The 27,509-nt window shown below is 39.2% G+C and overlaps 1 protein-coding gene across 1 annotated transcript in view; it reads right to left on the bottom strand.

Moving 5' to 3' along the window:
- CFB (complement factor B) overlaps positions 1-27,509 on the bottom strand; it is a 2,501,566-nt gene that overhangs the window by 570,676 nt on the left and 1,903,381 nt on the right. Inside the window, exon 15 of the mRNA XM_044082138.1 lies at positions 15,560-15,716. Within this exon, the coding sequence (XP_043938073.1) occupies positions 15,560-15,716 (157 nt within the window). The remainder of the gene's footprint in view (positions 1-15,559; positions 15,717-27,509) is intronic.

The raw sequence follows: 27,509 nt of genomic DNA, 5'->3' as shown, positions 1-27,509 counted from the left end.
AATATCAGGTAATTCTCTGGATGAGAGTGGACAAAGATGGAAGGGGATGCAATAGCCTCTGGATATTATCCGTTGTACCCAAGAGTCAGTGGTTATATTTTGCCAGGCAGCAGGGTACAAGGAAAAAAGACCCCCAACCGCTTCCAGAGGTAAACAGTCAGGCAACGCTTCAGGAGCACTGATAGGGATGGCCAGAGAAGGAATCTCTAGAACCCCAGTTTCATGGACCTCTTCTGCCTCGAAAGGGGCATCATCCATTGAAGTTTCCCCCTCTGCCTCTAGGGGAGAATTCGGCACGTGCATCCTGGAAAGAGCCCTGTGATTTCCTGTGCCACATCTTCCCACTCCTCTGATTTCTGGAGTAGAATTGCTGAGGAGTGGAGTGTCTGACACCAACTGCAGACAGGGTCTTGCCATCTTGTTAGCACCTTGCCAGCATATCTTTCACTTTAGGGCCAAACAAAGAAGTGGCTTCGATGGGGGCATTCATGAAGGCAGCCTTAAAGGAGTCTGCAAAGTCACAAAGGAGCATCCAGGCATGTCATCTAGTGACTATACCTGCACCTGCCGCTCTAGCCACCCCTTCCGTTGCATGAGAAATAAGGCGCATGGAAGAGTTGGAAATGGACTCTAGGGTGGTTATCTGAGATGCCACATTGTCACGGACCTCAACAGAAACAACTCCTGCCAAGGTTTCAGAGACCTGGTTGATAAGATCCCTCTAAAGCCTGGTAAAGTGTGCCAAATAGTTCAAAGACCTTACGGTGAAAGTCGATGAAGCAAATACACACTTCCCTAGTCTGTCAATCGCCCAGCAGTCCTTGTTGGGTGGATGCAGAGTTTGGCTCTCTTTTGCCAAATCCTTCTTAGTTGCAACCGGCACCACCATAGCATCTACTGGAAGACCTCATGACCAATGTGGGTGCTCAGCTGGGGGCGATAATATTTTTCCGGTCTTTTTGGTATCACTTCCAGGGTGTCAGGTGCCTTCCATGCTCACTGGACGATGAGCTCATCGGCAGGCGGGGTGATCCAGGAGGTAGGGGGCCAGGTACGAAAGGCCTGCAGGAAGTAGGATTCCTCACAGGAAGGATTAGAGGACTTCCAGTCACCCCTCTGTCTAAGGATCTCGAGGATGTCACCAAAGGACACCTCATCAGAGGGTGACCATGAGGACCCTTCCCCATCATTAAAATCCATATCTTCAGTCAATGACTCCTCAGTGGAGTCCATGTGCTTCCAATTGCAGGACACTTTGCGGGGTACTTCCCAGTGAGAGGTTCTGGGGAAGACTGCAAAGAGGGAGTCTCCTGAGGAGGAGAAATCTGAGGCCCTTGTGTTCGGTGGTTGTGGCTTGTGACAGTTGCGCCACAGAGGGGGGAGAGGACTCCAACATATAGAATTTGCCAGCAGAGGCAAGCGCCCTCTCCATGGCCTGGAAGACCGGCCTGCCCAAGGAGGGATGGGAGCCCGGAACAGAGCATGACAACCTCAAAACCGGGGTCACACCCTGCCCCGATGAGCCCACCCCCAGACCAGGAATCTCAAGAGGACCGTGAACCGTGAGAAAGAGAGGATCACTGGAGAGTGCCATCGAAAAAATCGGCGTGGAGCTAGGAATGTCCTCCCCCACGGCACAGCCACTGGCCTGAGAAGAGCCCAATCCTCAGTGCACCGAGGGTCACAAGGATGATTCTAACTCCAAAGTGAGATCCACTACTGGGGTCGGAGGAAGGGAGGCTGCTGTCAGAGCAATAGGCTTCGAAACTTGGGTAGAAGTTGAAGGAGGAATGTACGTTGGAGATATACGTTCACCTGAAGGAGGAAACGTGGACTTCAATGGGTGAGAGAGACCTCTGGCCACAAGCAAGTGGTCAACAAGCCTCAACACACATTGTTCAGAGAGACTCTTGGTTGACTTCATGGAAAAAGCTGATGGCGATTCTGGTCTTTCTAGAAAAGGACTATATTGACTGCCAGCAAATGGATCCAATGAAGGAGAATACTTAGTCTTTGCTAATTCAATAGGTGCAGGACCCAGAACTGAGGACATCTGCACAGAAGAAAATGGTGTGGAAGTAGTGTGCGCCGACGTCAGCGCCATAGTAGTTGAAGGTGTCTGCACCGTAAAGGCAAAAGTCTGCCCCAATGGGTATGGTGCCATTGAGGAAATTTTCTGCACTGGTAATAAGGATGGTGCCGAGAAGAACTGCACCAAAGAACATGTCGGTGCTGAAAATGTCTGCGCCGTGGAGTACAGAAAAGTCATACTCTGAGCCGAAGGGAATTGTCCCAATGGTGCCGAAGGGGACTATACCTGCATGGACGGTGCTGGTAAAGTCTGCGACAGAAGTATCGGAGCCATAGTTGTCTACACCAGGAACTCTGGTGCCAGTATCAATAAGGAAGACATGGCTGGAGCCAGAATCATTTGGGGCGGTGGAGCCGACAGGGTCACAGGTGGCAGCGCCGAAGTAGTAATCAATTTCACCTTCTTATGAGTCTACTTCCTACAATCTCCAGAGGGAGAAGAGGAAAGCGACTTTGAAACCTCTTATGGGGTTTAACAGGAGGGGGGGTCAGCACTCTGACCCAGGAATAGCCTCACAGAAAGGAGACTTGAGAAGACCTTTGAAAATTAACTTATTTTTCCTCTCGTTGAGTCCTGATAGAAAATTTTTTTACAAATCCCACACGGGGGATCCACAGTAAGGTGGGAGAAATTCAGACAGTAGATTCATAAGTCATGGCCGTCAGAAAGTGGTAACTTACGGCTGCAATCCTTACACTGCTTGAAAACAATGCTACTTTTCTTATCCGACATAATGATGTGGAGAAGAAGAACAGTACCAAAAAGAAGAGGAATGGCTACCCAAAATGGTAAGAAGAGAAAAGGAAGGATTACCAACGATGGTAATGAAGAATTACCTAAAAGGTAAGAAAAAGGGTAATAAAGGGAAAAGACTAGAGGGAGAGAATCTAAAGTATATGATAGGGTAGGAAAATATTAGTACAAACTATATGAAAATATTTAAAGTAAGAACAAAGTATAAAACTTTCAAAAATTAGACACAACTGAGAGAGTGGCTTGACATGGCTGTACAGCAACATGTCAAATGAGATCTGAGGTAACAGGGAGCAGAGCATTCTGGGTAGGACCTTGACTCAGGTGTTTTTGGCTGACATGAGCTTGATATTGGCTGGCTCGGTTCCGTGGATGGAACCGATAACCCATCAGTAAGGAATGAACGAAGATTAACAACATTAGATTCAAAGTTTAAACCAACTTTACTAGAAGTAGTGAATATAGTAGCAGAGATAAAACAACTGAAATTTGGATGTTTAGAAAAAGAAAAGCGCAAACTACATAGAAAAAAAATGGGAACTGTAGGAACAATATATGCAAAACGAACAAGGTTTAAAAGAAGGCAGGATTTGAATCAGCTATATAATGCTTAACTGACAGTGACTGGATTATAAGTGATGTATAATGTTTGCAACTACAGTTGTCTCAATGGTATCTGTAATGCATAATGATTGCAACTAATGTTGTTTGTTTTTCACTTACATAAATGTAAGATTCATATGTGATAATTTAATAAAGATGTTTTATGTTTATAAAAAAAAGGAACTTGAGCAGGAAGGAGTGTATAAATATTTGGGAATTGATGAAGGATTGACAATAAAACATGAGCAAATGCGAAAAAAAAAAAAAAACTCAATAAGAAACATTTTAGAAGATTAAAATCAATACTCAAAACAGCCCTGACATGCAGGAATAAAGTCTAAGCTATAAACTAATTTGCTCTTCCTGCTATTACAGTTTTGTCCCGACTAACTGGCCCCAAAGGTATTGGATCAGTTGGGGAGGAAAACAAGAAAAATGTTCCCTGCTTATCAAATGATATATAAAAAATCAGTGTATAGCAAGCTTATATATTCCTTATTTTGAAGGAGATATGGGCCTCCTCAATATTGATTACATGTATACACCTGTAATCATAGGACTATATACATATTAGCTAATCTCACCAGATCCAAACGTAGTGAAAGGTGTAAAACATGAGGAGAACAAGTCTAAGATGACTTTCCTGCTTTTATTAGCAGAAGCATATCGGTGTCAAGCAGGAATGGTTGAACAGGGGATTGAGCAAACATTACAGTACTGAAGTAGCTGAGAAACACTAGAAACCCGAGCCACAAAGCATTATAGAGAATGATGATACTTATATCACATGAGATCACCCATTACCAACAGTTCAGAAAATAAATGCGAGAAAAACAGATGTAGTCCATGAAAAGAAGGAAAAAGTAGCATTGATCACTGAAATTGCTACAGCCAGTGATTACAGTATCTTAAATACTGAGAGGCACAAAGTCATAAAATACCATGATTTGCAGGCAAAAACAAGGGCAATGTGGAAGAAGGATACCCGGGCAGTTCCAGTAGTAATCGGAGCAATGGGTCTTATAAAAAAAAAAAAAAAAGAATTTACAGTCATATTTAGACATGCTATTAATGCCTGTAACTCCATATGAATTGCAGAAGGAGTTAATTCTGGACACATTGCGGGTAATGTAAAGAGCAATTTTAGCTAACGTCAAAGACTGAAACAATACTTATTTCAAGAACTTTAATCATATTTTGACTAAGGAATGGGGTCCATTCCCATCATGGTATTAGAAATCCAAAATAACTGGAGAAATTAAACAGAAAGAAATACAAGTTCCAAATGGAGAGATGGGTCTGAATAGAAAGACTGGTCCAAATGGAGAGGAGAAATCAAACAGAAAAAAGAGAGTGGTATTGATAGAATTAAATTCTTACTCAAGTTTTAGTGAGTACCTCCACACAGTCGACCTAGTTTTTACAAAATCTCACCAAGACAACACTGATAAATAGATTGAATTTTTTATAGCATTTATCATGGAGAAAGGCAGGTTATAAAATAAAAAAAGACAGCTGGCCGCAGAGGTGCAGGGATAAAAAAAGTACCCAATTCTGTTACACTGGTGCTAAGACTGGGAAAAAAAAAGCAGTGTGGAATTCTCAGGACACAGAAACATTCCTACAACAGGGTTAGGCCAGGCTCATGGGGAAAATGATCCCCCCTCTTGTAGAAGGAAGTAGTAGTCCCAAAAAAAACCCACAAAATATGACAGGTCAAATATAGTCAAAGATGGCAAAGTGGACTACTGAGGATAAGACAGACATTATGTATTGTTAATATTAGGCAAGAAGCCCATAATTACCACTTAGGAGATATTTAGAAAGATTAAGAGAGAAATTAAAGGAAAGAAAAATACTTGCACAAGAAAAAATGTTAAAAGCTTCAAACAGAAATTTGTATTCATTAATACACCAAATGTATGAAAAACATTACATAGCCAAAGAAACTTTGGGCCACCTGGAAAAAAGAAATGAGAGAGGACATGTGAAAATATAAAAAAAACTCAGATTTTGAAAGTTAAAAAAGAAACATGGACATAGGAAAGAAAAAGAGGTCTGGTATTGTGTAATATTTATGCAAAGGACAGAGCCAAGCTAATCAATACAAATAAATAAATAAATAAATAAATAAATAAGCTTCAAAGCTATTTAAAGAGAAGTACAGACAAAGGCACCCAGATATGGAACATTTCACAATAAGAAAATAACAAAACAAAGGAGGAATGTAGAAAAGAGGATTTGGAAGGTAGAAGTTAAACAAATACAAACTGAAGTTATGGATTATCTGCAAAGTAAAGGATTTAGAGTGTGTAATCCAACATAAGCAATGTCACAGGATAACGCAATTATAGGCCTCTAGATTATCAAGCTACAGGTGGTGCAGGGGTCATCTGAAGAAGATTTGCAACATGATCGTGCTCTGAAGTCTTCTGTAGGAGACTAGTACGAAAGTTCAGTTGAAGTTGTACAGCAAGGGAAGGAGTAGGAAACAGTGGCAACTCCAACACAGTTAATGTCGCAGAGTGATGGGCCAAATGTTTCTCATATGAAGGAGCAGAATATAAAGCAAGGTGCATCTGAAGATGATATATCACAGAAAGATTTTTGGAACTTTTTGTACTCGCAGCAAAGAGAGAGCAAAGAACACGCTCTCAGTCATGAAGAAAATGACTTAAAGGAAGACCTGCTTAATTTAACAGAGATGGTTATGTATATTAAGATAGAAAGATAGAAAGAAATAGATTACAGAAGGTAAATAAGACCCAAAATGTTAGAAGACTTGTAAAACAGATGAGCACAGTAATGAGAACTATTAAGAGAAATCCATGTGATGTAAAAAAATATAAATAGAATATACTGCTGCACAGCTAAACTATTAATGAATAAAGTGTCATCACAAAATGTAGTGTAACAAATAAATGGAAGAGAGCAAGTAAAATGGCACCATGGAAGCACTGAATAAAGAAAAATATAAAACAATTAGGGCATGAAGTATCACTGTTAGAACAATATAGAAAAGAGAACAGATCATCAAAAATACTTAGATGTGATTAAAGCAACCCAAACTATCAAAACAGATCAAGATTTATCATGTCCTATTGACAATAATATACTAAAAATATCAGCACTGACATAAAAACTTAGAATGTATGCAGATAAATGTAAAGAAAAAGTACAAAAAAAGCAATTTATGAATGACCCAAAAAAGATTTTATAGAGCACTGGAAAACAAAGCAAATTAAATATAAATACCACCAGAAAAAAAAAAGAAGAAACAGGCAGTAAGAATTACCTATATGTACATCCTGAACAGAAACCAAACTACTCAACAACAGGAAAATGATGCTCCTACTTAAGAGTGAACCTGAAAGCTATCCTAAAAACTATAGACCAATAATTCACCTCACAACAATATACAAGGTATATACTAGAACTAATGCATACATAGTTTGTAGTCATTTAGAAAAAAAAATCAATCATGGCAGTAGAATAAATGAGTAAAAGAAAAGTAATGGAACAAAGGATCATATGTTGCTAAATAATGCCAGGATACAGAATTGTTAAAACAGGAAGAACCTAAGTATGGCATGGACAGACAACAAAAAAGCATTTGATGCCATTCCACATTCACAAAACAATGTAGAAGATAGATATCCAGACAGTTCCAATAGCAACAGAAACAACAGGCCTAATAAAAAGGAATTTGCAGTTGCACTTAGATATGCTACCAGTACATGTAACTCTGTATGAATTATAGAAGGACTCACTCGCACATTGTGAGTGCTGAGAATAGCACTTTAGGTTAGTCAAAGATTGAAACAACACTAATTTCTTGAACTTTAATTGTACCCTGACTTATGAATGAGTTCCATTCCTGTCATAGTATTAGATACCCAAAAGACTTGTAAAAGTTAAACCTGGAAATACTACAATTTAGTAATGCAGAAATCCTGATATCACTTCTCAAAATCAACAAAAGAAAAACAATTTGCATCTTGAGTTTTTTTACATCACACTAGACAGAAATATTACAATGGCAGACATTTTTCTCTATTGGATATCCCGACAGACCACTGTAAAAAACGAATACTAGGAGATTTAAACATAGACTGGCAGCTTATAACTGACACCATCTGAGTCTATAAATCTGTATGGATTCATACATCTAGTCACATCTGCAACTACAGTCCATAAAAGAACATGACATGACATCTCAATACCAAAAGATTGCCAAATTCCGGTAATAAAGGCCACACAGGTAAAAAACGCACACTCCAAAGCTAAAAATACAGCATCCATGGAACCAGACAACATTCCAAGCTGTGTACTACATGAACTGCAAAATGAACTGGCACTTCACCTAAGTGTCATGTTTAATCATAGCCTCACCTCAGGCTTTGTGCCCACTGAGTGGCGCACAGCTACAGTTATCCCACTCCACAAGGGGGGATCCACCTTGGATCCCATGAACTACTGCCCCATCAGTCTGATGAGCTTGATCTGAAAGGCCATGGAAGGAATTATCATGGAACTTATAAACAAAGACATTGGCAACCTTCAAACACTGTACTCCACGCAGTTTGGGTTCGTGAAGGGCCAATCTTGTTTCCTGAACCTGATTGACTTCTTCAAATCAGTCTCCAGAGCCATGGACAAGGGTAAGGTGGTCCACACAGCCTATCTGGATATTGCCAAGGCCTTCGACACCATCCCCCACTCTGGAATCATAGATAAACTTACTAAGCTGGGCATTAATCCCTACGTCACTCAATGGGTTGCCAACTGGCTTACTGACAGAACCCACAATGTAAAAGTAGCTGACTCCAAATCCAGTTCCCGACAACTGACATGTGGAGTACCTCAGGGTTCAGTCCTGGGACTGCTCTTGTTTGGCATCTACTTCTCTGAAGTACAGGCCAACACTAAGGACTCTGGCTAACAAAGTTCACAGATGACTGCAAACTGGGAGCCATTATTGAATCCCCAAATGATGTGGATATTCTACAAAAGGGCCTTACAGAAACAGACGCTTGGTGCCAGAGCCATGGGCTCAAGCTCAATGACAAGAAATGTATAGTTATCCCCTTTGGGAAAAAAACATGTACCCATGAATTGCCACATAGGTGGCAGTACACTACACACTGAAAGTGTGATAAGAGACTTAGGGACACAGGTGGACAGTGGTCTCACCTTCGATAACCACATTGCCACAACAGTCAAGAAATCCTTCTGTGTGGCACACCTCATCACTAAGGGCTTTTCATCCAGAATAAATGAAGTCATTGTCCCATTGTACTCATCCCTCATTAGATTCATTATAGAATACAATGCCCCGTTTGGCATGTACCTCTCAACACATCTACAACAACTGGAAAGGCCACAGAAATACCTCACTAAAAGAATCACAGGCCTAAAAAAGATGCCCTATGCTGACCATCTAAAAAAACTCCATCAATACTCTGTCACATATTGTCTACTCAGAGGCGATCTCTGTTTAACATACAAGGCCATGTCAAACCCAGAGCTGTTGGGACATGCTACAGTTAAAGAAATCCCAATCCCTCAGAGACACATGCTCCAGGGATCTAAACCTTGTCATCACAATGTACAAAACATGCTGGAGGGACAGATTCCTGACTCAGAGACTCCCCAGACTCTGGAATAGGCTGCCCACACATGTCAAGCAGAGCGCCTCTTTGTCCCTCTTCAAAAGGAACCTTTATGATTGGATGGGAGATAGGAAATTCACCCTGGGGATCACATCAGTGACCTAGACAGAGGTCCAAGGAAGTAAATACTGTGGTAAGAAATAGCCAGGGATTTGTTATGGCTAGGCTTGTATAGGCTCTAGGGCCGATAGCCAAGTACCAACCTATGATAGCAATCAGCCTTAGACTGGATACTAACTAATAAACACAACAAAATAAAGATAGCAGAATATCTCCTAGACTGCTCAAGTGACCATTTGTCAACTTATGCAGTTAGAATTTACAACATAAAAGACAGGGAAATCATATACAACCTAGTTCACAACTTAACCAGATTAAATAAATATACTGTAATCAAATCTTTAGCCCAGTATAAGTGTAAAATATTAAAGCCAATATCTCTAGATGATGCTGTGACACATTTCAATGACATTTTCCTAAACATTCTTAACAAACACACCCCTGTATATAATAAAAGAATCAAATCAAACCCTGCATAATGGCTAACAAAGGAAACAAAAAACTGATGCTACAACAGGATAAAGACTGGAAAGAGTGGCACAAAACTAGAACTCAAAATTCACATCAGTACTTTAGACAGCTTAGAAATATCACAAAATACCATTATCAGAAAAGGATACATGTACCTATTACACTAATCTACAATAAAAACATCAAAACAATCTAAAACTCTTTTGGTTATCCTTAAAAAAATTACCATATCCAGGCCAAACTACTACCCCATTCCCTACAACTACCAACAATTTTGGTTCAATTCTCACACAATTCAGCTCCTACATCATAGAGGCAATACAGTCTCTCTTAAACAACAACAACAACTTGGCCAGAATTTTACTCCCTGCATCTTGCCCTAACCATCCATACCCCTTTGACGTCATCCCTGTTCTACCTTCACTGTCAAAATTTCCAAGCTAAACTAAAACTAACCTCGTTATTAGTTGACCATCTCCCCTCTGAATACCTAAAAATGGCTGTAGATGCTATAGCTTCCTCTGTCTCCATCTTGATAAATAGGTCCTTATCTGAAAAATATGTTCCAGTCATCTGGAAGAAATCCTACATCATACCTTTACACAAAGGAGGCACATCAACAGACTTCAATAACTATAGGCCTTTTGCTATTCTCTCCCTGCTAAAAATCCTCGAAAAATGTATCATTGCACAGCTCATACATCATCTTAACTTAAATAACCTTCTCTCCAACATTCATCATGAGTTTAGTCCCTATCACAGTACAACAACTGTTCTCCTATGTTTCACTAGTACTTTAAACCAGCACAGGAACAATGGTAAACTAGTATCCACCATTTTTAGACCTGTTGAAAGCATTTGACAGTATATCACACCAAAATTCACTTACTGAATGCTCCTTGGTTGATCTCTCCCTATTCTCTATTTCATGATTCATTAGTTACTTATCTGGAAGGCAAAAACAGTTAAATGGCAACAGGATTACACACCCTTTTTACCACTTACCATGGGAGTCCCACAAGACTCCATACTAGGACCCCTCCATTTCAGTGCCTTCATATACAAGCTCCATACTTCTACATACCTTGCTAGCATAGTACATTATGCAGATGATTCAGTGTTAACACATACAGCCCCTACATTATCCAAACTACAGGAAATCACTCAAGTTTCCTTTTCTTCTGTTGAAACCAGGCTAAAAATTTCAACCTTGCCCTTTAATCCCCCCAAAAACTAAGCTTATGCTTTTCATACCATAACAGTGTCAAAACCAAAAACAATCATTCACAATTACATCACCAAATAATAGCGAAATCAAAATAGTAACCAATACCAAACTACTAGGAATTGTAACAAATGACAACCTAAAATCTGAACAAGATATATTACCAAGTATCAAAAAGACTCACCAAAAGCTAGGAGCCAGTCATAGGGTCAGACAGTACCTGACTGACATTTTAAGAAAAAAACTTTAGCCTCTACCTACTTCCCAAAGTCCTATACACCTTCCCCATTTTAACAAACATCAGCACAATGCTTAAATCCCTACTAGCCTCCTGTTATAACAAGATTACAAAATTCACAACCAATTCCCCATATACAACCTGGCATTGCCATTCCTTAAATCAGCTTAACTAGATCAAACTAGACAACTACCTATCATACACAACCAGTTATTACATATAAATTAATGTACTACCCTGTAAAATACCTAGTAATACAAAATATTCCTCTGCATTATTCCCCCAAGAGGGATTTCTGCTCAGGAGAAAAAATCCAAAATTCCTGTTAATTACAAGTAAGCCTAACAACTCATCAGGGGAGTAACTGTACCCTTGTTACATCTCTGAACTGTGGAATTCCATCCCTCCACATACAAAAATGACTGAAAAACTCTCTAGTATCAAAATACTGTTCAAACAGCCCCTTGGTCAGTCATGGTCATGTTCTTACTCTTCTCTAGGTATAATTTGTCATCTCACATTCATATTTCTCATCTTCTCCCCTTACCTATATTAACATGTTCTTCCTTATATTTCCCTAACAATTTATCCTCTCTTCTAGCCTTTTCATCTTTCTGTGACTAATTGCACCACACTGTCCTTCCTATAATCTTGGACCAATGTCCTCTTACACAAAGCACATCTCCACTATCTTATCCACCGTGCTCCTCTTGATTTATCTCTTCATCACTAACAACAAACATATACATTAATTTCAAGATATATGACTCACTACTAAGGTTTTGTGTCTTAATAAAATAAATCTAGACTATCTATCTTCTAGTGAAATAAACACCTAACAGTCTTACGATATGCATAGTTAATAGTATATTTTAATACAAAAATCAGTGTAGATAGTATTTTTTTCATTTCTCTGAAATTGTAAATGTATAATGTAAATGTAATTATGTATGCTCTTTTGATGGAGCTTTTCTACCTGAACCTCTACTGAAAATGGCCTTTGCCAAGTAGGAGTACCCTAGTCAATAAATAAATAGATAGATAAATAAGGTGGGCAGCTATTCTGTGTGGCCTGGACCAGTCGCACTCAGAGCATCTGTAAATTGCACAAGATCTGTGAATGCCCACTAGTCACACAAACTGCGGACTGTGACTTGGAAAACATTTCTGAATCCAAGGGATTGCCTTAATATGGAATTGGCTTGATAAAAGTAAACTATTTCTGAACACTAATAAGTCAACTTAATGACATTTGGAAGTACTAAAAGAATAAATAAAAATCTTCTCTTACTATTGTAGATACATTTGGTATAAGTTTACCTTTCACTACTCAACAAAATATCTTTTTTTTTTTTTTTTGAATAGACAAAACCCTTTCTTTTCACAATAATACAAAGTCCACTACCTCTAAAGTTCTCCAACAGCTCTACAACATATCTTACTTTCTAACTCCAAAAGCAAGAAGAGGCATAGCCATTAATGTATTTATCTCAAGAAAGTACAGTTGTGTAAGTAAATTTTCCATAACAGTAGATGTTTGAATGATCGCTGCTGGCTTAGCTATATAGGTTACATCTTGCAGAGGATATAACAGTCAGCCAGCTTCCAAAGCTTCAGGGCATTTTACCATCACCCAACCCACCAGTCAGTTTGAGTTGAGCTGAGTAAAAAGACAGGTTTGGGTGCCAAGCCCTTCAGAGCTTTCATGCCAACAGAGAGAGGGATACTGAGACAGGAAAGGACAATACTAGGAAAAAAAAAGTCTTCACACCCTGCCAGAACCAAAACATCAAAAAAAGAGGGATAGAGGGAGGGAGGGAGTGGTTATTGTAGCAGTGATCATTTGACCGGCTTTAATTATGGTAAGTTTACTTACACAAATGTACTATGCTCATCATACTGATGACTGCTGCAGTAGCCTTAGCTATGTGGTTAGATTTTCCTAGCTTACTACATTTGGGAGGTGGAAGGGTAAGGGCCTAGGAGCCCCTGGCAAATGGTCGCAGCAAAGCCTATTCTAGACCTAGAAAATGAATATATATATATATATATATATATATATAGGGCCAAGGTGCTGCTTCTAGAATACTTCTAGAATCCAACCTTTTCCAAAAACTCATAGATGGAGTGAAGGCCCTGGCAGAGTAGGCCTTGAACCTGCTTGGAATAGTTTTGTTGTGCTGAATATAACAAAAGCTAATAACCTAAGACAACCATTTGAAAATTATCTGTTTTGGCACAGGTTGTCCCTTATTCTTACCTTTATGAGAGATGAAGAACTGATCTGAAGTACTAAAATATTTAGTTCTGTCCATATATATATATATATATATATATATATATATATATATATATATATATATATATATATCAGGAAAGAAAACAGGAAGATTGATAGTTTGGCTTAAAGTAAACATGAACACCACTTTAGGCATAAAAAAAAGATTAGTTCTCAAAGAAGCTCTCTCTCTATCTGTGGAAAATGAGATAGGATTGACTCATCTAAGAGCCTGCAACTCAGGTACTCTTCTTGCAGAGGTCAGAGCAATCAGTAAAACAGTTTTCCATGTTAAGAATCCCAAGTCAGCCAGATTAGCTGGTTTAAATGCAGCAAGTGTTAGGTTCTGTAATGCAGAATTAAGATCCCGTGGAGGGGCCACCAGTCTTCTTGGAGGCCTCTGTGCAAAATCCCTTTCAAAATCATTTTGACATGAAAATGCAAAAAAGAGGCGTATTCATGAGCAGACCTGTTGAAATCGCCGATAAATAAACCTTGATAGAGGAATAAGAAAGCCCATACAATAGTAACTGACTCAAATACTATACAACCAGAGATCAACTAGCCCTGAATGACTGTTGGATATGTTATTTAGCACTAACTAGAAAAGCTTTTCTATTTGGTAATATATGATTTTCTAAAATAGCATGCTCTTTTGCCTCCATTAGTACTTGTTAGACATCCTCATTAAACAGGTGCCTAAAGGGAATTAAGACCTTATCATCCAGGCAGATAGATGAAGTTGATTGGGGTCATGGTGTATCAAACAGCCCTGATCTTGTGTGAGTAGATCCATTCTATGAGGAAGTCTGTGGTAATTGCTCCTGGCTATTTCCTATTGCCACAATGATCTTGGGAGATTTTACACAAATCTTCAGAAATGCCTTAAAAATCATTGAAAAGGGTAGAAAGGCATACAGGAAGATTCCTGTCAAAGGAAAGGAGAGGGAAAGTCTTCCACACCTTCTTGCATAGGGTCCTGGAGTAGAATCTTGCTAGCGGATTGTTCAGATAGGAGGAAAATAGATCTACTTGAGGGACTCCTCACAGATGGATTAAATCTTGGAAGCCCCCCTAATCAAGGTTCCATTCATAAGGGTCTGTCCTTTGTCCTTCTCAGCTTGTTTGCCACACAATTTGCCACAATGTGCCATGACAGAATGTAGGACGCTTGCAGAGTGAGACTGTGCAGTGAAGCTATGTCCCAAGCTAACACGGCTAGTCTGCAAAGGGGGTATGACCTGGTTCCCCTTTACTTGTTGATGTACCACATGACTGTGTTATTGTCTGTAACAATTTGAAAAGGTCCAGAGAAACAAGTATGATTCAGAGAGTTGACTGCCTTGATCAAGGCAAACATCTTTTTTTGTATTTATGTGCTTGAGACTGTCCTTGGTGACCCACACACATTGCACTTTTATCCTTCCGAAACTGCTCACCAATCAAAGTCAGAGGCATCTGTGGTGACTGACTCCTTTGAAAGAAAGAGGGAAAAGGGAGTCCTGGGTTTAGGGAAATTTGGAGTGTCCAACAAGTGATTTTCCTCTGATAAACATCAGTACTGGGATTTAAAAAGAAAAAGGATGTTGGTGTTGGGACAAAAGAGACTTCAGATACCACTGTATCTTTCTCATGTGGCATCTTGCCACAGTTAACATGAGAATCATAAATGCCATGAGACGCAAAACCTTGAGGTATTCCATCACACTGAATGACGGCTGAGTGAAAAACTTTAGAAATAGATATAAATATAAATATAGATGTGTTTTTTCTTGCAGAAGAAAATCTCTTTGAACTGAGATTCTAGCTGACATGCCAGGAACACAATCCTGTGTGAAGGACTCAAAAAAGACTTTTGAACATTCTCTTGGAATCCCAGTTTATCTAAGAGATATCTTACCCAAGTCAGAAATTCCTGAAAAACTCTGTATAGAAAATCAATTAAACAAAACTGTATCCATAAAGAAACTAGCAGAGTGAACGTTGCTGTACCTAGCGAAGCAAGGAGTAGGTAATCTAAAACATGGACAACAATATCAGAGAGTCTGGACACTTACCGAGCTGATTCAATACACAGTGAAGAAACTACAAACAGAAAGGGTGATAAGTGACAGTTCAGACTGTAAACCATATAAACACACAAAAATATAATATTACTACAATTTACCTCACACTTGTGCTGAAGATTAGTTTTTTTTTAAATTTTATCAGTGCAATGTCGTAGTCATAAAATTCTGCGATATTCTTGTCTTTTTTCGAATTGATGCTGTAACTGGGATGTATGTACAGCTTTTCTACTTCATAAGTTGTACCCGACTTTCCTCCTGTTGGAAAGAAAATAACAGATGCAGTGAAGCAGGCAAGGCACAAGCAGTCAATAACTTTGAATAAAACAATGTACTGTTGCAGCACAGACACTACCACCTAAAATTATTTGCACATCAACAATATGACACAATAGAAAGAGTGCATTTCTATATTGTAGTGCTGCTATATAAGCAAACTATACAAATATTGTCAGAGCACTTTTTACAGTGAGCAAGGAATGTAATAAGTCATTACAAAAATTACACTAGTTTAAAGATTTTAGATTATTTTCTTTCATTAATGGCAAGGGTGAAATAAAGCTTTGATTCTCAAAGGTGAATAAACTAATTTTAACATTAGATATTAGATTTATTAGAAAATGTTGGAACTATATTACTCAATATAATCTTATGGATGTTGATAATGGTAATCGTTGAAATATAATTATACGTCTTATTCTTGGAGAGTCTTATTTGGAAGTATTTACATCAGATCTTTATTATCCCATACAAGTTACCTTCAATTAATAAAGCCAATGAAAATACATGTTGAAGATGTAAAAAAAAAAACTTTTTGAGGGCAGACTGGTATCACATATTTTTTAATTCTGAGGAAAAACAGACAATACCGTGAGGATTATAAAAACTTCTTGAAAGAATTATGGTCTGATAATTGTGAAATATCCGATTTCTTATTAATAACTAATGCTCCAATTCCAATTTGTACAGGTAAAAATTAATATCCTATGTTGTGGAGCTTACTTGCAATTGTATGAAAAATATTACAAAAACAAATGAAGTGTGAACATGTACCTATTTTTTTTGGGAATTTATAAATTTAGCTATTATTGTTTGCCAAACAGGAATGTCTGTGATTACTTCATGATCTAATAGCAGAAAGTCAAAAATCAGTCACTGAATGAAAATATTAGCTTTATTAGACAAATATAATTATTTACTCAACTGTGTCATTGATGAATTTTTGAAGTGCAATTTATTGTTCTATTCATACCTGATTATTACACATATTGTAAACATAGTTATCTATTTTATACTTTATTGAAAATATTTTTTTGAAATAATTATGCTGATTTAATGTGACTTTTTTCTCTTTTTATTGTATTTTTTTGATTGTGTAGATCCTACTAAGTGGTTACCTCCATGTTTTCCGGTGGAGATAACTGCTCAGAAATGAACTGTCCAATTACAACTGCTCAAGTTTAGAAACAGCCCAAAACCAATGAATCCTCGCTTCATGAGTTCCCCCCTTTCCCCAGTGCAATGCACTGTGGAGTTAGTACACATATAAGATTTTGGGGTGTGGGGGTACAGGAAGCTTTCTGCTTTGCATAAAAAAACACTTATTTCAAGCTATCTCATTACTGCATGCAACGGTAGCTTTTGAGATGTTAAGACTGTGGAATTATTTTCCATGTACATCTTCATTTTGTCTGTACAGGGCAGAAGCCTACTAAGCCATTGGCTTATTTTTAGAGAGTCTTGGGGAGATATTTATAATGGTTTAGGGAAAACTGACCAGGACACCAGAAAAACTCTCGATTAAGAAAATTCAGGAACAGTCAAAGGATGTGATAGCTGTTAACAGCAAAATAAGGAAAGAAATATCTGCTGCAATACCCGATGAACTAGCAAAAACTACTGAATCTCAAAACCAGACAAGCTAGTATATTTGAGGAGATGTGACCAAAGGTAACAGAGTATGATGAATAAGAAATAAGTTCAGGAAAGGGTGTACAAAGAAATAATGGAAAAGAGCTGAAAAGAACAAAGGGGAATTAAATAAAATGGAAGTAATGGAAATAACACCGTGGTATTTTGTACTAGTTGTCATAGCTGCACCAAAGAGATCTGGTGAAAGTAAAACATTCAAAAAGGAAATCTGTGATAAGAATCAAATTTTTGCAACAGGAAGGTACTCCAGAAAAGTACTTTTGATGGTATTTTTTTTTTTTTAATTTTAATTTATATGAAGATAGAACCATTGTCGGATGTGAGTTTTGAGCAGAAAATGAAACCTCTACGAATATTGAAGTCTGAAAAAAAAGTAAAAAATGAAGAGTCACATCAAGACTTTTAAGCATGTTAAAAATGTACAACAGGAGGAAACTGCAAATACTAAAATGTGATGAAATAGAACCAAATGTATTTTAATTTAATTTTTGTCAACTGGTACGTGAACTTCTCTTAAGTACCCTTTTCTGCTATATGCAGAGGGCAAAGGCAAAAGACCAATATACCACCATACAAATCCATGTAAATTAATTACAACTCTTTAAGGTACTTTACAATGTATATATTTTCTCATAGTGTAATGAAAGTTACAGACTCATATAAATAGACTATACTTTAGAATTTAATGCTCCCCTTAAAGAATTTAGAGGACAGAAAGAAAAAATATTAACGGTATAGTAGGTCATCTACACTACAAACTATTTGTAGGCAGACAATAATAACACTATACAGCTGACGTAGACTGCCTACCTTCTGAAATTCTCAAAATATGTAATACAAAGAGAAAAAAACAGTATACAAGCAGATGCAGTTAAAGTTGACGGTATATATCCTGTTTTGATGCAACAGGACAGGCACACATTTTCAAAAAAAATTGGGTGTGGAAAGCATAGAGAAGAGGGTACACATTTTATGGGAGGGGTGTCCAGGCATTCAGATGTCTGACAAAACATTATAAGAAGATAATCAGAAATAAGAAACATTAAGCTTACTAAGATAACTGTGCTACATGCAAAATTTTGTAAAAATTATTTACAAAGGTGAAGATAAATTACTATGGCTTTATTGGAAAAGGAATATGCATTCAGGAGCTGAATGATAATTCTCTGCTATATATACAATATAAGTAACTAGTATTTACAAAGGTGAATATAAATGACTACAGCTTTGTAGGAAAAGCAGATGACATTTAGCAGATGATGTTTACATTTTGATTACCCATATCTCTGAAACATTTCAGCATTTATAGCATTTACTGTCTGTTTTTTTCCTTGTCTCTGTAAAAAAACAAAAATATCTCTTGTTTTCCCGCCTTACTGAACTAGAGTAGTCCAGTTTCAGAGTTGCTGATCCCTGGGCTTTGTTTTTAGTTCCTGTTACTGATCCATTGCCTTATTAGGAAGGAGGGAAGTTTCTTTGCTTACCAGTGGGAGTGGGAAGCACTGAGCGGCCTTTTTGTCCGATTTGGTGAAGTTTCAGCCAGAAACTAGTAGTCCATTGGTCGTTTTGGGCCAATTCCTAGCTCACTTCAGCCCCCTGCTATAAAACACGCTAAACGCGTTAGCTGAGTTGCCACTGTTGCACACAAGAGCAGCGGCGTTAAACTATTCGGCCATCTAAATTCCACTCTTCAAATTTTCCCTTAGAACTACCTTCCTCGAGCTGTACTGCTGATCTAACCAGCATATCCTATAACTGAAAAGTTCATCTCTACTTGATTCCCAAGTAGACTATTCTCTATCTGTAAAGCCTAGCACTTACTCCTACAGTACTTGCACCTTGATAAAGCACTCTTATTATAGATAGTACCCCACCAGCCTAAAACCCACTTTCCCCGGAGTCCTTTGAAAGTCTCTTTATCTACTACTTCTAGTATGTCGAGGGATCAGTTGCTAGTGTCCTCTCCAGCTCAACTGGTGAACCTGGGAATATTGAGGCAATGTTACAATTGCCTCATGTACACAGACAATCCTCTCCTTCTCCCACAAAACACAAATACATGCGAGAGATGCAACTATACGGCCAAACTGGAGGCTGAGCTCTCTCAACATAGGACTGGCAAGACCAGACAGGAGGAGAAGGTAACCACACACAATACATACCCAGTCACACATGGTACCATCACAACTTCAAATCATACACATACTCACACAAAGACATACTCGGAGGCTCTGATCAAAAATTTACCAAAACAGCAGAGGCCACCAAAGCAGACACCCAAACAACTACCACCTCACGACCCAACACATGCAACACATAGACCACACAGTCAGAGTGTCAAACAGTCACAGCCCTTAAGGCCAAACAAAATGCCAGACACACTTGTCATTGGTGATTCCATAGTCAGACACACTGACGTCCCGCTCACCAGACTGAGTAAGGAGAAGGTCACAGTAAGTTGCCTGTCGGGCGCTAGAATCTGCCACAACGCAAGCACTCAGGTCTCTCAACAGCAGGTACAAGTACGACTCAGTCATTGTCCACGCTGGTGTCAACGACCTGAGACGTACCTCCTTGGACTACATGAAAAGGGACATCGAGGAGCTCTCTGATTATGTAGCCCAGGCAGGTATGACCCTGACCTTGAGCAGTATCCTACCTTCACCTAGAATGATGCCACAATACAGTGATAAGATGATCAGCTTTAATAATTGGCTTAAATTCTGGTGTCATTCAAAGGGGATCCAATGTCTGTCTGCCTGGGATGACATGCTGGACAAGCCACGCTGCTTCGCAAGGGACGGCTTGCACCTGTCACCTCTGGGCTTCCGGATATTGGCAAAGGCTCTTGCCACCCCATAGTGCCTTTTTAGGCAAGGCTCAAATTCTAAACCTACCACCCTAGAACACCAAAAAGGAAAAAACTAAGGGTAATGCTGCTCAATGCCAGAAGTCTCAATCTCAAGATGCACACACTCGAGGCCCTTCTCAATATGGAGAACATCGATGTCTGTGCTGTGACAGAAACCTGGTTCAAGGCTCCCGAGAGCACCCCAGCACTAACAGGTTTCACCTCATATCATGCGTTCCGCCCCAAAATCCGGACAACACCAAGAAAGGAGGGGTGTCCATATTCATAAAGGACACCCACACCTCAAGGTTGGTGGCAACGCACGATGCATCGGAGACCATCCAGGTGCAATTAACCATAGGCAAGACTGCTCTGCAATTTGTAGCATGTTACAGGCCACCCTCTCAAACTCAAGAACCTCACATGGCCTTCCTGAAAACATTGGAGGGATAAATGTATCTCCAAACACCATCATACTAGGCGACTTCAACTACCCTAATATAGACTGGGAACACTACTCAAGCCGAACACTCTAACCCAAAGATTCCTGGAGTTCATAAACTCAAATGCCATGGAACAAATAGTCACCATCCCACAAGAGGAGAAAACATACTTGATCTCATCATCACGAACATGGGATCAAAATGTTCAACACCGAAGTATACCCTCACTGGTGAGATCAGATCATAAACTAATCTCGCTGGAGGTCCTCATCCGCACCCACCTGAAACAAAAAGACCACAGTGAAAACTTCTCAAAAGCCGATTTCACACTTCTAAAAACTAGTGTGGTCTCCTTTAAGGCCCCTGAGCCAGTGGTAAACATTACTCAAACCGCTGAATCACTTACAAATGCCTTCTACCAGCACCTACAGGACTGCATGGATCAGGCAATCCCAAACAAAACTAAGACTCTCTGTACCAAAGGCAAGCATCCAGTCTGGTGGACCCCAGCCATAAACAAGCTCTACAACAAAAGGAGGAAGCTACTACAAGATAGAGCAAAATCCTTGAAAGGTAAGACACCTTTGATCATTATAAGTATAAAACTAAGAGCTCTCATAAAATCATCCAAGGCAAATTTTGAGAGAAAAATCGCCAAGGACTCTAAAGACAATCATAAGGCCTTCTTTAGCTATGTTAGAAACCTAGGAGGAAACTCCCAGATATGCTCAGAATTAGTTCAAAATGATGTGAAAATTACTGAACCTACACACATTGCCAACATACTGGCTGATAGGTTCAGTGCAAACTTCTCCCCCCCAAAAGGAGAGATATCAATTCCAGAGGATTGTAGCCCCCCAAACATCTCCAACGCCCAGGTGAGAACTGCCCTCACTAAGGCAAAAAACACAGCATCCATGGGACCGGATGGTGTCCCCGGCTGTGTGCTTCACGAACACAACGAGGAATTAAACCCACAGTTAGGACAGCTGTTTAATCTTAGCCTCACCTCAGGATACACCAAGGAGTGGCGACGGCGACTGTGGTCCCACTTCATAAGGGCGGTGCCTCCACAGACCCTGGAAATTACCACCCCATTAGCTTGACAAGCCTTATCTGCAAAGCCATGGAGAGGATCATAATGGAACTCATAAATAAAGACATAGGGAACTTGCAGACTTTGGATCCAACCCAGTTTGGCTTTGTCAAAGGCAGATCCTGCCTCTTAAACTTGGTTGACTTTTTCGAGACAGTCACCAAGGCCATTGATGAGGGAAAGGCAGTCCATACAGCCTACCTCGACCTGGCAAAGGCCTTCGACACAATACCCCACTCAGGTATCATCGAAAAACTCATCAGCTTGAATGTAAACCCATACATCACAAGATGGTTTGCAAACTGGCTAAGTGACAGAACCCACAGGGTCAGAGTTGCTGGAGCCATGTCAGACTCAAAGCCTGTCACAAGTGGTGTCCCACAGGGCTCAGTCCTGGGTCCACTCTTGTTCGGCATCTACTTTTCTGAAGTACAAGCAAACACAGGAGGGTTATGGCTGACAAAGTTTGCAGATGACTGCAAACTGGGCCATAGTCAAAAACACATCTGACACAGATATCCTCCAGAAGGGCCTCACAGAAACGGATAACTGGTGCCAGAGCCATGGCCTGAAGTTAAACGCCAAAAAATGCATAGTCATACCCTTCGGGAAAAACAGGGTTACCCTAGCTACCATATAGGTGGCAATCCACTGAGCACAGAAAAAGTCATCAGGGATCTGGGGACCCAGGTTGACAGTAGCCTTTCGTTTGACACTCATGTTGCTAAAGTAGTTAGGAAAACCTTCTATATCGCCCACCTGATCATGAAGGGATTCACATCTAGATCAAGGGAGGTCATCGTCCCCTGTACTCATCACTCATTAGACCTATGATTGAGTACAATGCCCGTTCGAATGTATCTGACCAGACACCTGCTGCAGCTTGAAAGGCCCCAAAAGTTCCTCACCAAAAGGATAAAGGGTCTCAAAATATGTCTTATGCTGCCCGACTGAAAGAACTCCAGCTCTATTCAGTCTCATACCGCTTGCTCAGAGGTGACCTGTGCCTGACATATAAGGCCATGTCAAACCCAGATTTGATGAATATGCTTCACCTCAAAAAATCTAGATCCCTCAGAACCACAAGGGCGGGAGACTTAAACCTTGACACGGTTATAAATAGAACGTGCTGGAGGGACAGATTCATCACCCAGAGACTCCCTGTGCTGTGGAACAAAATCCCGGTACATGTGAGGCAGAGCACCTCGCTGGCCTTGTTCAAGAGGAATCTTGACCAATGGATGGGAGATCGCAGATATACCCCAGGGATTACTTCGGTGTCACTGCTTGACAGAGGCACAGCAAAATGATAGGCATAGTTTTTATTCAAACTAAAGGGGTGGCGAAAGCCACATAACTATGGGCTAGGCTTATAGATGCCCTTGGGCAGATAGCCTAGTATGAACCTATGAACCTATTTACATGTGCTTTCCTTCAGTAGATGTACTTAAACAATTTTAGAAAATTATTTTTTAAAACTCATGATGATACCAATACCATTCTTTGTGAATTTTTTTTTCTGTTTTTTTAACATGAAAGGAGGTCTGAGCAGCTGTTCCACAGTCTGTAGTTTTGATTGTATATATTTATTCTTTAAATTTGGATGTAGGTGTCATGTAGTAATTTGAAAGTTAGTGTATTTAACAATACTGAGGCTTTTGCAGTAATTGGACTCCATTCAGTTTAAGTTAGTATTATTGTTAGCCAAATTAGCCAAATAGATAAATCAAAGAATGTTGTTGTCAGTGGCTTGCAGTTCTGTAGTATTTTCTGGTGATATTAAGATTATAATGGACATTCTCAATTCAATCCTCAGAAGAAATACATTAATAGCAATAGTACAGGCAGCCTCTTCAGAAATAGGCTGGATATATTATAAGGGACTTACAGATGACTTACAACTTTACTTACCTGATATGTGATAGAAAATACTGCAAAGTTCAAGAAGAGATAAAGGGAAAAAAAATACTGGGTGACTAAGATTATGGAATGGAGGATGAGAGATAGAAATAGAGAGACAGAAAGATTAAATGACTAAAGTACTGTAATTATCTTTGTGAATACACACACACACACACACACACACATAAGTATATATATATATATATATATATATATTATATAATGTATAAAACATGGCTGTCTGTCAGATGCTTGAAACTGGTAACAATGGCGTAATGACATTGACACAAAACAATGGAAACACAAAAGAGCATTACACACCAAATCCTGAATGTCTATACTGCTTCTGAACCAGGAACAAGCACTAACATAGATCATGAGGGGGTACAAATCTGGAATTTTGGACTACTGTATTTTTGGCATTGTGAGCATCAATAATGGTACATCAACATTACCAGTTTTTGTATGGGACACGTTGAGCATCTGACAGACAACTCTATATATATATATATATATATATATATATATATATATATATATATATATAGTTCTATGTCAAAACAATGAACTACTGTAATGTTGACTCACATAACAGCAAGACAACATCAGCAAAAATTTAAATGAAAGAACTCCCAGAATGGAGTATTTCCTCTTTAGGAAAATAACCACTTGGCTACCAATAACTAAAACAAAAACAGAAGCAAATTAAACCCACCAAACTGGGGGGCTTAGTCCTCCCCCTCCCAATTAAATATACCAACTCGGAGATCGTACTACAGTGGAGAAAAGGGCAAAGTTCACCATGCTGGCCAAGTGGTTAGTTTCCCAAAGGTAAAATATCCCATTCTGGGACTTTGTTCATCTAAATTTTCACTGAAGTCGTCTCGCTGTTATGCAAGTCTACATTAAGGTAATTCAAGGATTTAAAAGGAATTCATATATGTGTGAGTGTGTGCAATATACTACACACACACACACACACACACACACACACATATATATGGGTCTACCTCAGAAGATTGACAGGCCATTTGATCGACATTCATTTGGTCGAAAACCAGTATTCAAGGCACATAAGAGGGATTTGCCCCCCTCCCTAATGTTGTGCAACCCTGGAGTTGGTATATATAGTTAGGGGGGGTGTCGGGGCGAAGGCCCCCACCTATTACCGTTTAAAAACATGAAAATACAACAACTACACATTTTAAACAAAAATAGGTGGGGGCTTCGCTCCCACACCTCCTAACTATATATACCAACTCCAGGGTCACACAACATTGCGGAGGGGGGCAAATCCCTGTTATGTGCCTTGAATACTAGTTTTCCACCAAATGAGCTGTCGACCAAATGAATTTCGATCAAATGGTCTGTCGATCTTCTGAGGTATACATACACACACGCATTCATATATATCAAAAAGGTTAGTGGACCCAGCCTTTGTTGATAGGTAATCTGGAATCAATGATTGTGTAAAATATCACCAATTGTACAGAATATATTCTCCATAATCAGCGATTCCAGATTAACTATCAGCAAAGGCTGAGACAACTAACCCTTTTGAATTTTGCTGTCCTCACCAACTGGCCTCCTCAGGTGGCAAGGTTGGACCTGAGTTTTCCCTTTAGCATCAGTTATGCAACTGTGGAATTAGTTTATTTGAGGTCCACATCAGGATGTACAACCTTCCATGTAAAAACATCTTTAATGTTAGTTGGTGATTATAAATTGGATATTTTTTCTTGTAATAAAGGTTAACACTGATAACTTTGTTTGATGTGTTTTTCATCAATCAATCTCATGGTAATAATTATATATATATATATATATATATATATATATATATATATATATATATATATATATATATATATTAGGGGTTTTGCCCAGACAATCTGGTCTACAAAACAACTGATCAACAGTTGAGTGAGATTGCTACGACAGCTGGATTGGGGAATATGCCATTTCCCCAGTTGGAATATATATAAGAAGCGGCGGGGGTGGATGGAGGGGGCTTGACCCCCTGCGAAAAACAAACATTATGTACTTACCACAAAGTTATATCCATGTTGTCTGATTTTTGTTTGGTTCAGACATGCGGGTTGTCAAATTCAACTGGATTCGACCCCAATGTTGACTTTGAAGTTTCATCGGACCTACAACTCTGACTTCTCCCCTACCCATAATTCCCTAGCCCCTGCCTTAGATGCTCAGATTGAGTTTCCCCTCCCATCTTTGTGAAATATGAGGGCATATTGCCTATAGGACCTGTTTTAAGAATGAACCCTTTAATTAAGATAGGCCAAGGTTTTTGAGGAAAGTGGGTACAGTCTCAAATGACTGCAAAGACGGAATAAAATCCACTCAATCTTTTTGATGCAATAGGCGACAACTGTAAGGGGGCAGAAGGGAGGGAACTGGATAAAAATCAGACAACATGAATCTAACGTTAGGTTAAATACATAACTTTAATATCCAATGTTGTCTGTTATCATCCATTTCAAAAGTATGGCACAAAATCCCAAGCTGTCAAACTGGGTGGTATCAAGGAAGGACATTTCTGAGAATGGTAGAGTCAAATGAGGAACATGATCCAGACTGGGTGTCCAGCTTGTAGTGAGATACAAAGATGTATACTGTGTCCCAATTGGCCGGAGCACAAATGTCATCAGTGTATAAACCTCTATTAAATGCTGTTTAAGTAGAAACTGCTCTAGCTGAATGGGCTTTAGGTTTACCCAGTAAAGGTAAATTCTTCAAATTATATACAAAAAATGCAATCTGATAGCCATCTGGATAGAGTAAATTTTGTAACTGCCTTTCCCAACTTCATTTTAGAAAACAAAATGAAAAATTGATCATCTTTTATAAATTATTTTGTTCTATGGATATAGAATCTGAGCTTCCTGTGAACATCTAACATATGCAGTAAGTATTCTCCTTTGTCTGAATACCTTGAGAAAAGCACAGGTAAATGTATTGACTGGTTTAAATTATGTTCAGATGCCACCTTAGGAATAAAAGATGTATTAGTTCTAAAGGAAACACTATCTTTGTGGAACACTAGGTATGGAAGCTTAAAAGATAGGCCCTGTAGCTCTAAGACTCCTCTGGCTGATATCACTTCCACTAAGAAAATTGTTTCCAAGTCAGGAATTTTAGCTCGGCAGTGGTAGCTGGTTCAAATGGAGTCTTAGTTAGGGCTTGTAGCATAATGGTGATGTCCCATGCTGGTGCTAGCTTTCTAACAGGTGGTATGAGTAGAAAAGCACCACTCAGGAAGGCTTTTGAAGTTTTAGGGGAAACTACTGGAATGTCTTTACATCCAACATGAAAATACGAAACTGCAGCCAACTGTACCCTGATGGTGGCAAAGCTAGAACCTTTGTCAGAAAGATGAGATAAAAATTCTAAAATGAATGCAATAGGTGATGAAAATGGGTCCAGGCCTTTGGAATAGGCCCAAATCGAACATCTCTTCCATTTACTATGATAAACTTTTCTAGTGCACATTTTTTGTGAAGCAGAAAGAATGTTGACTACTGAGGAAGAAAGCCTGGTTTCTCTGGCTATGCTCAAGGTTGGAGGAACCATGCTGTTAACATTACAGACTTCTGGTCCAGAGGAGGCAGTCTGGATGAGTGAGTTAGCAGGTGTGGATAATGATCCAACATCCATTTAGGATAAAATAGTTTAGGTCATGGGTAAGGGAGCCATGGCTTTCAGTGCCAAAAGGGCCAATAAGGATCATCCAGGCCTTGCACTGTCTTGCTTCCATTATGAATTTATCAGTGGCAAAGGAAGTAAGGCATACAGGAGGCCCAGAGGCC

Source organism: Protopterus annectens, chromosome 9.part0 (genome assembly GCF_019279795.1).
Source record: "Protopterus annectens isolate FY-2018-M chromosome 9.part0, PAN1.0, whole genome shotgun sequence".
Lineage (NCBI taxonomy): Eukaryota > Metazoa > Chordata > Ceratodontiformes > Protopteridae > Protopterus > Protopterus annectens.
The sequence above is the reverse complement of the archived record's forward strand: the minus strand, read 5'-3'. Positions and strand labels throughout refer to the sequence as shown.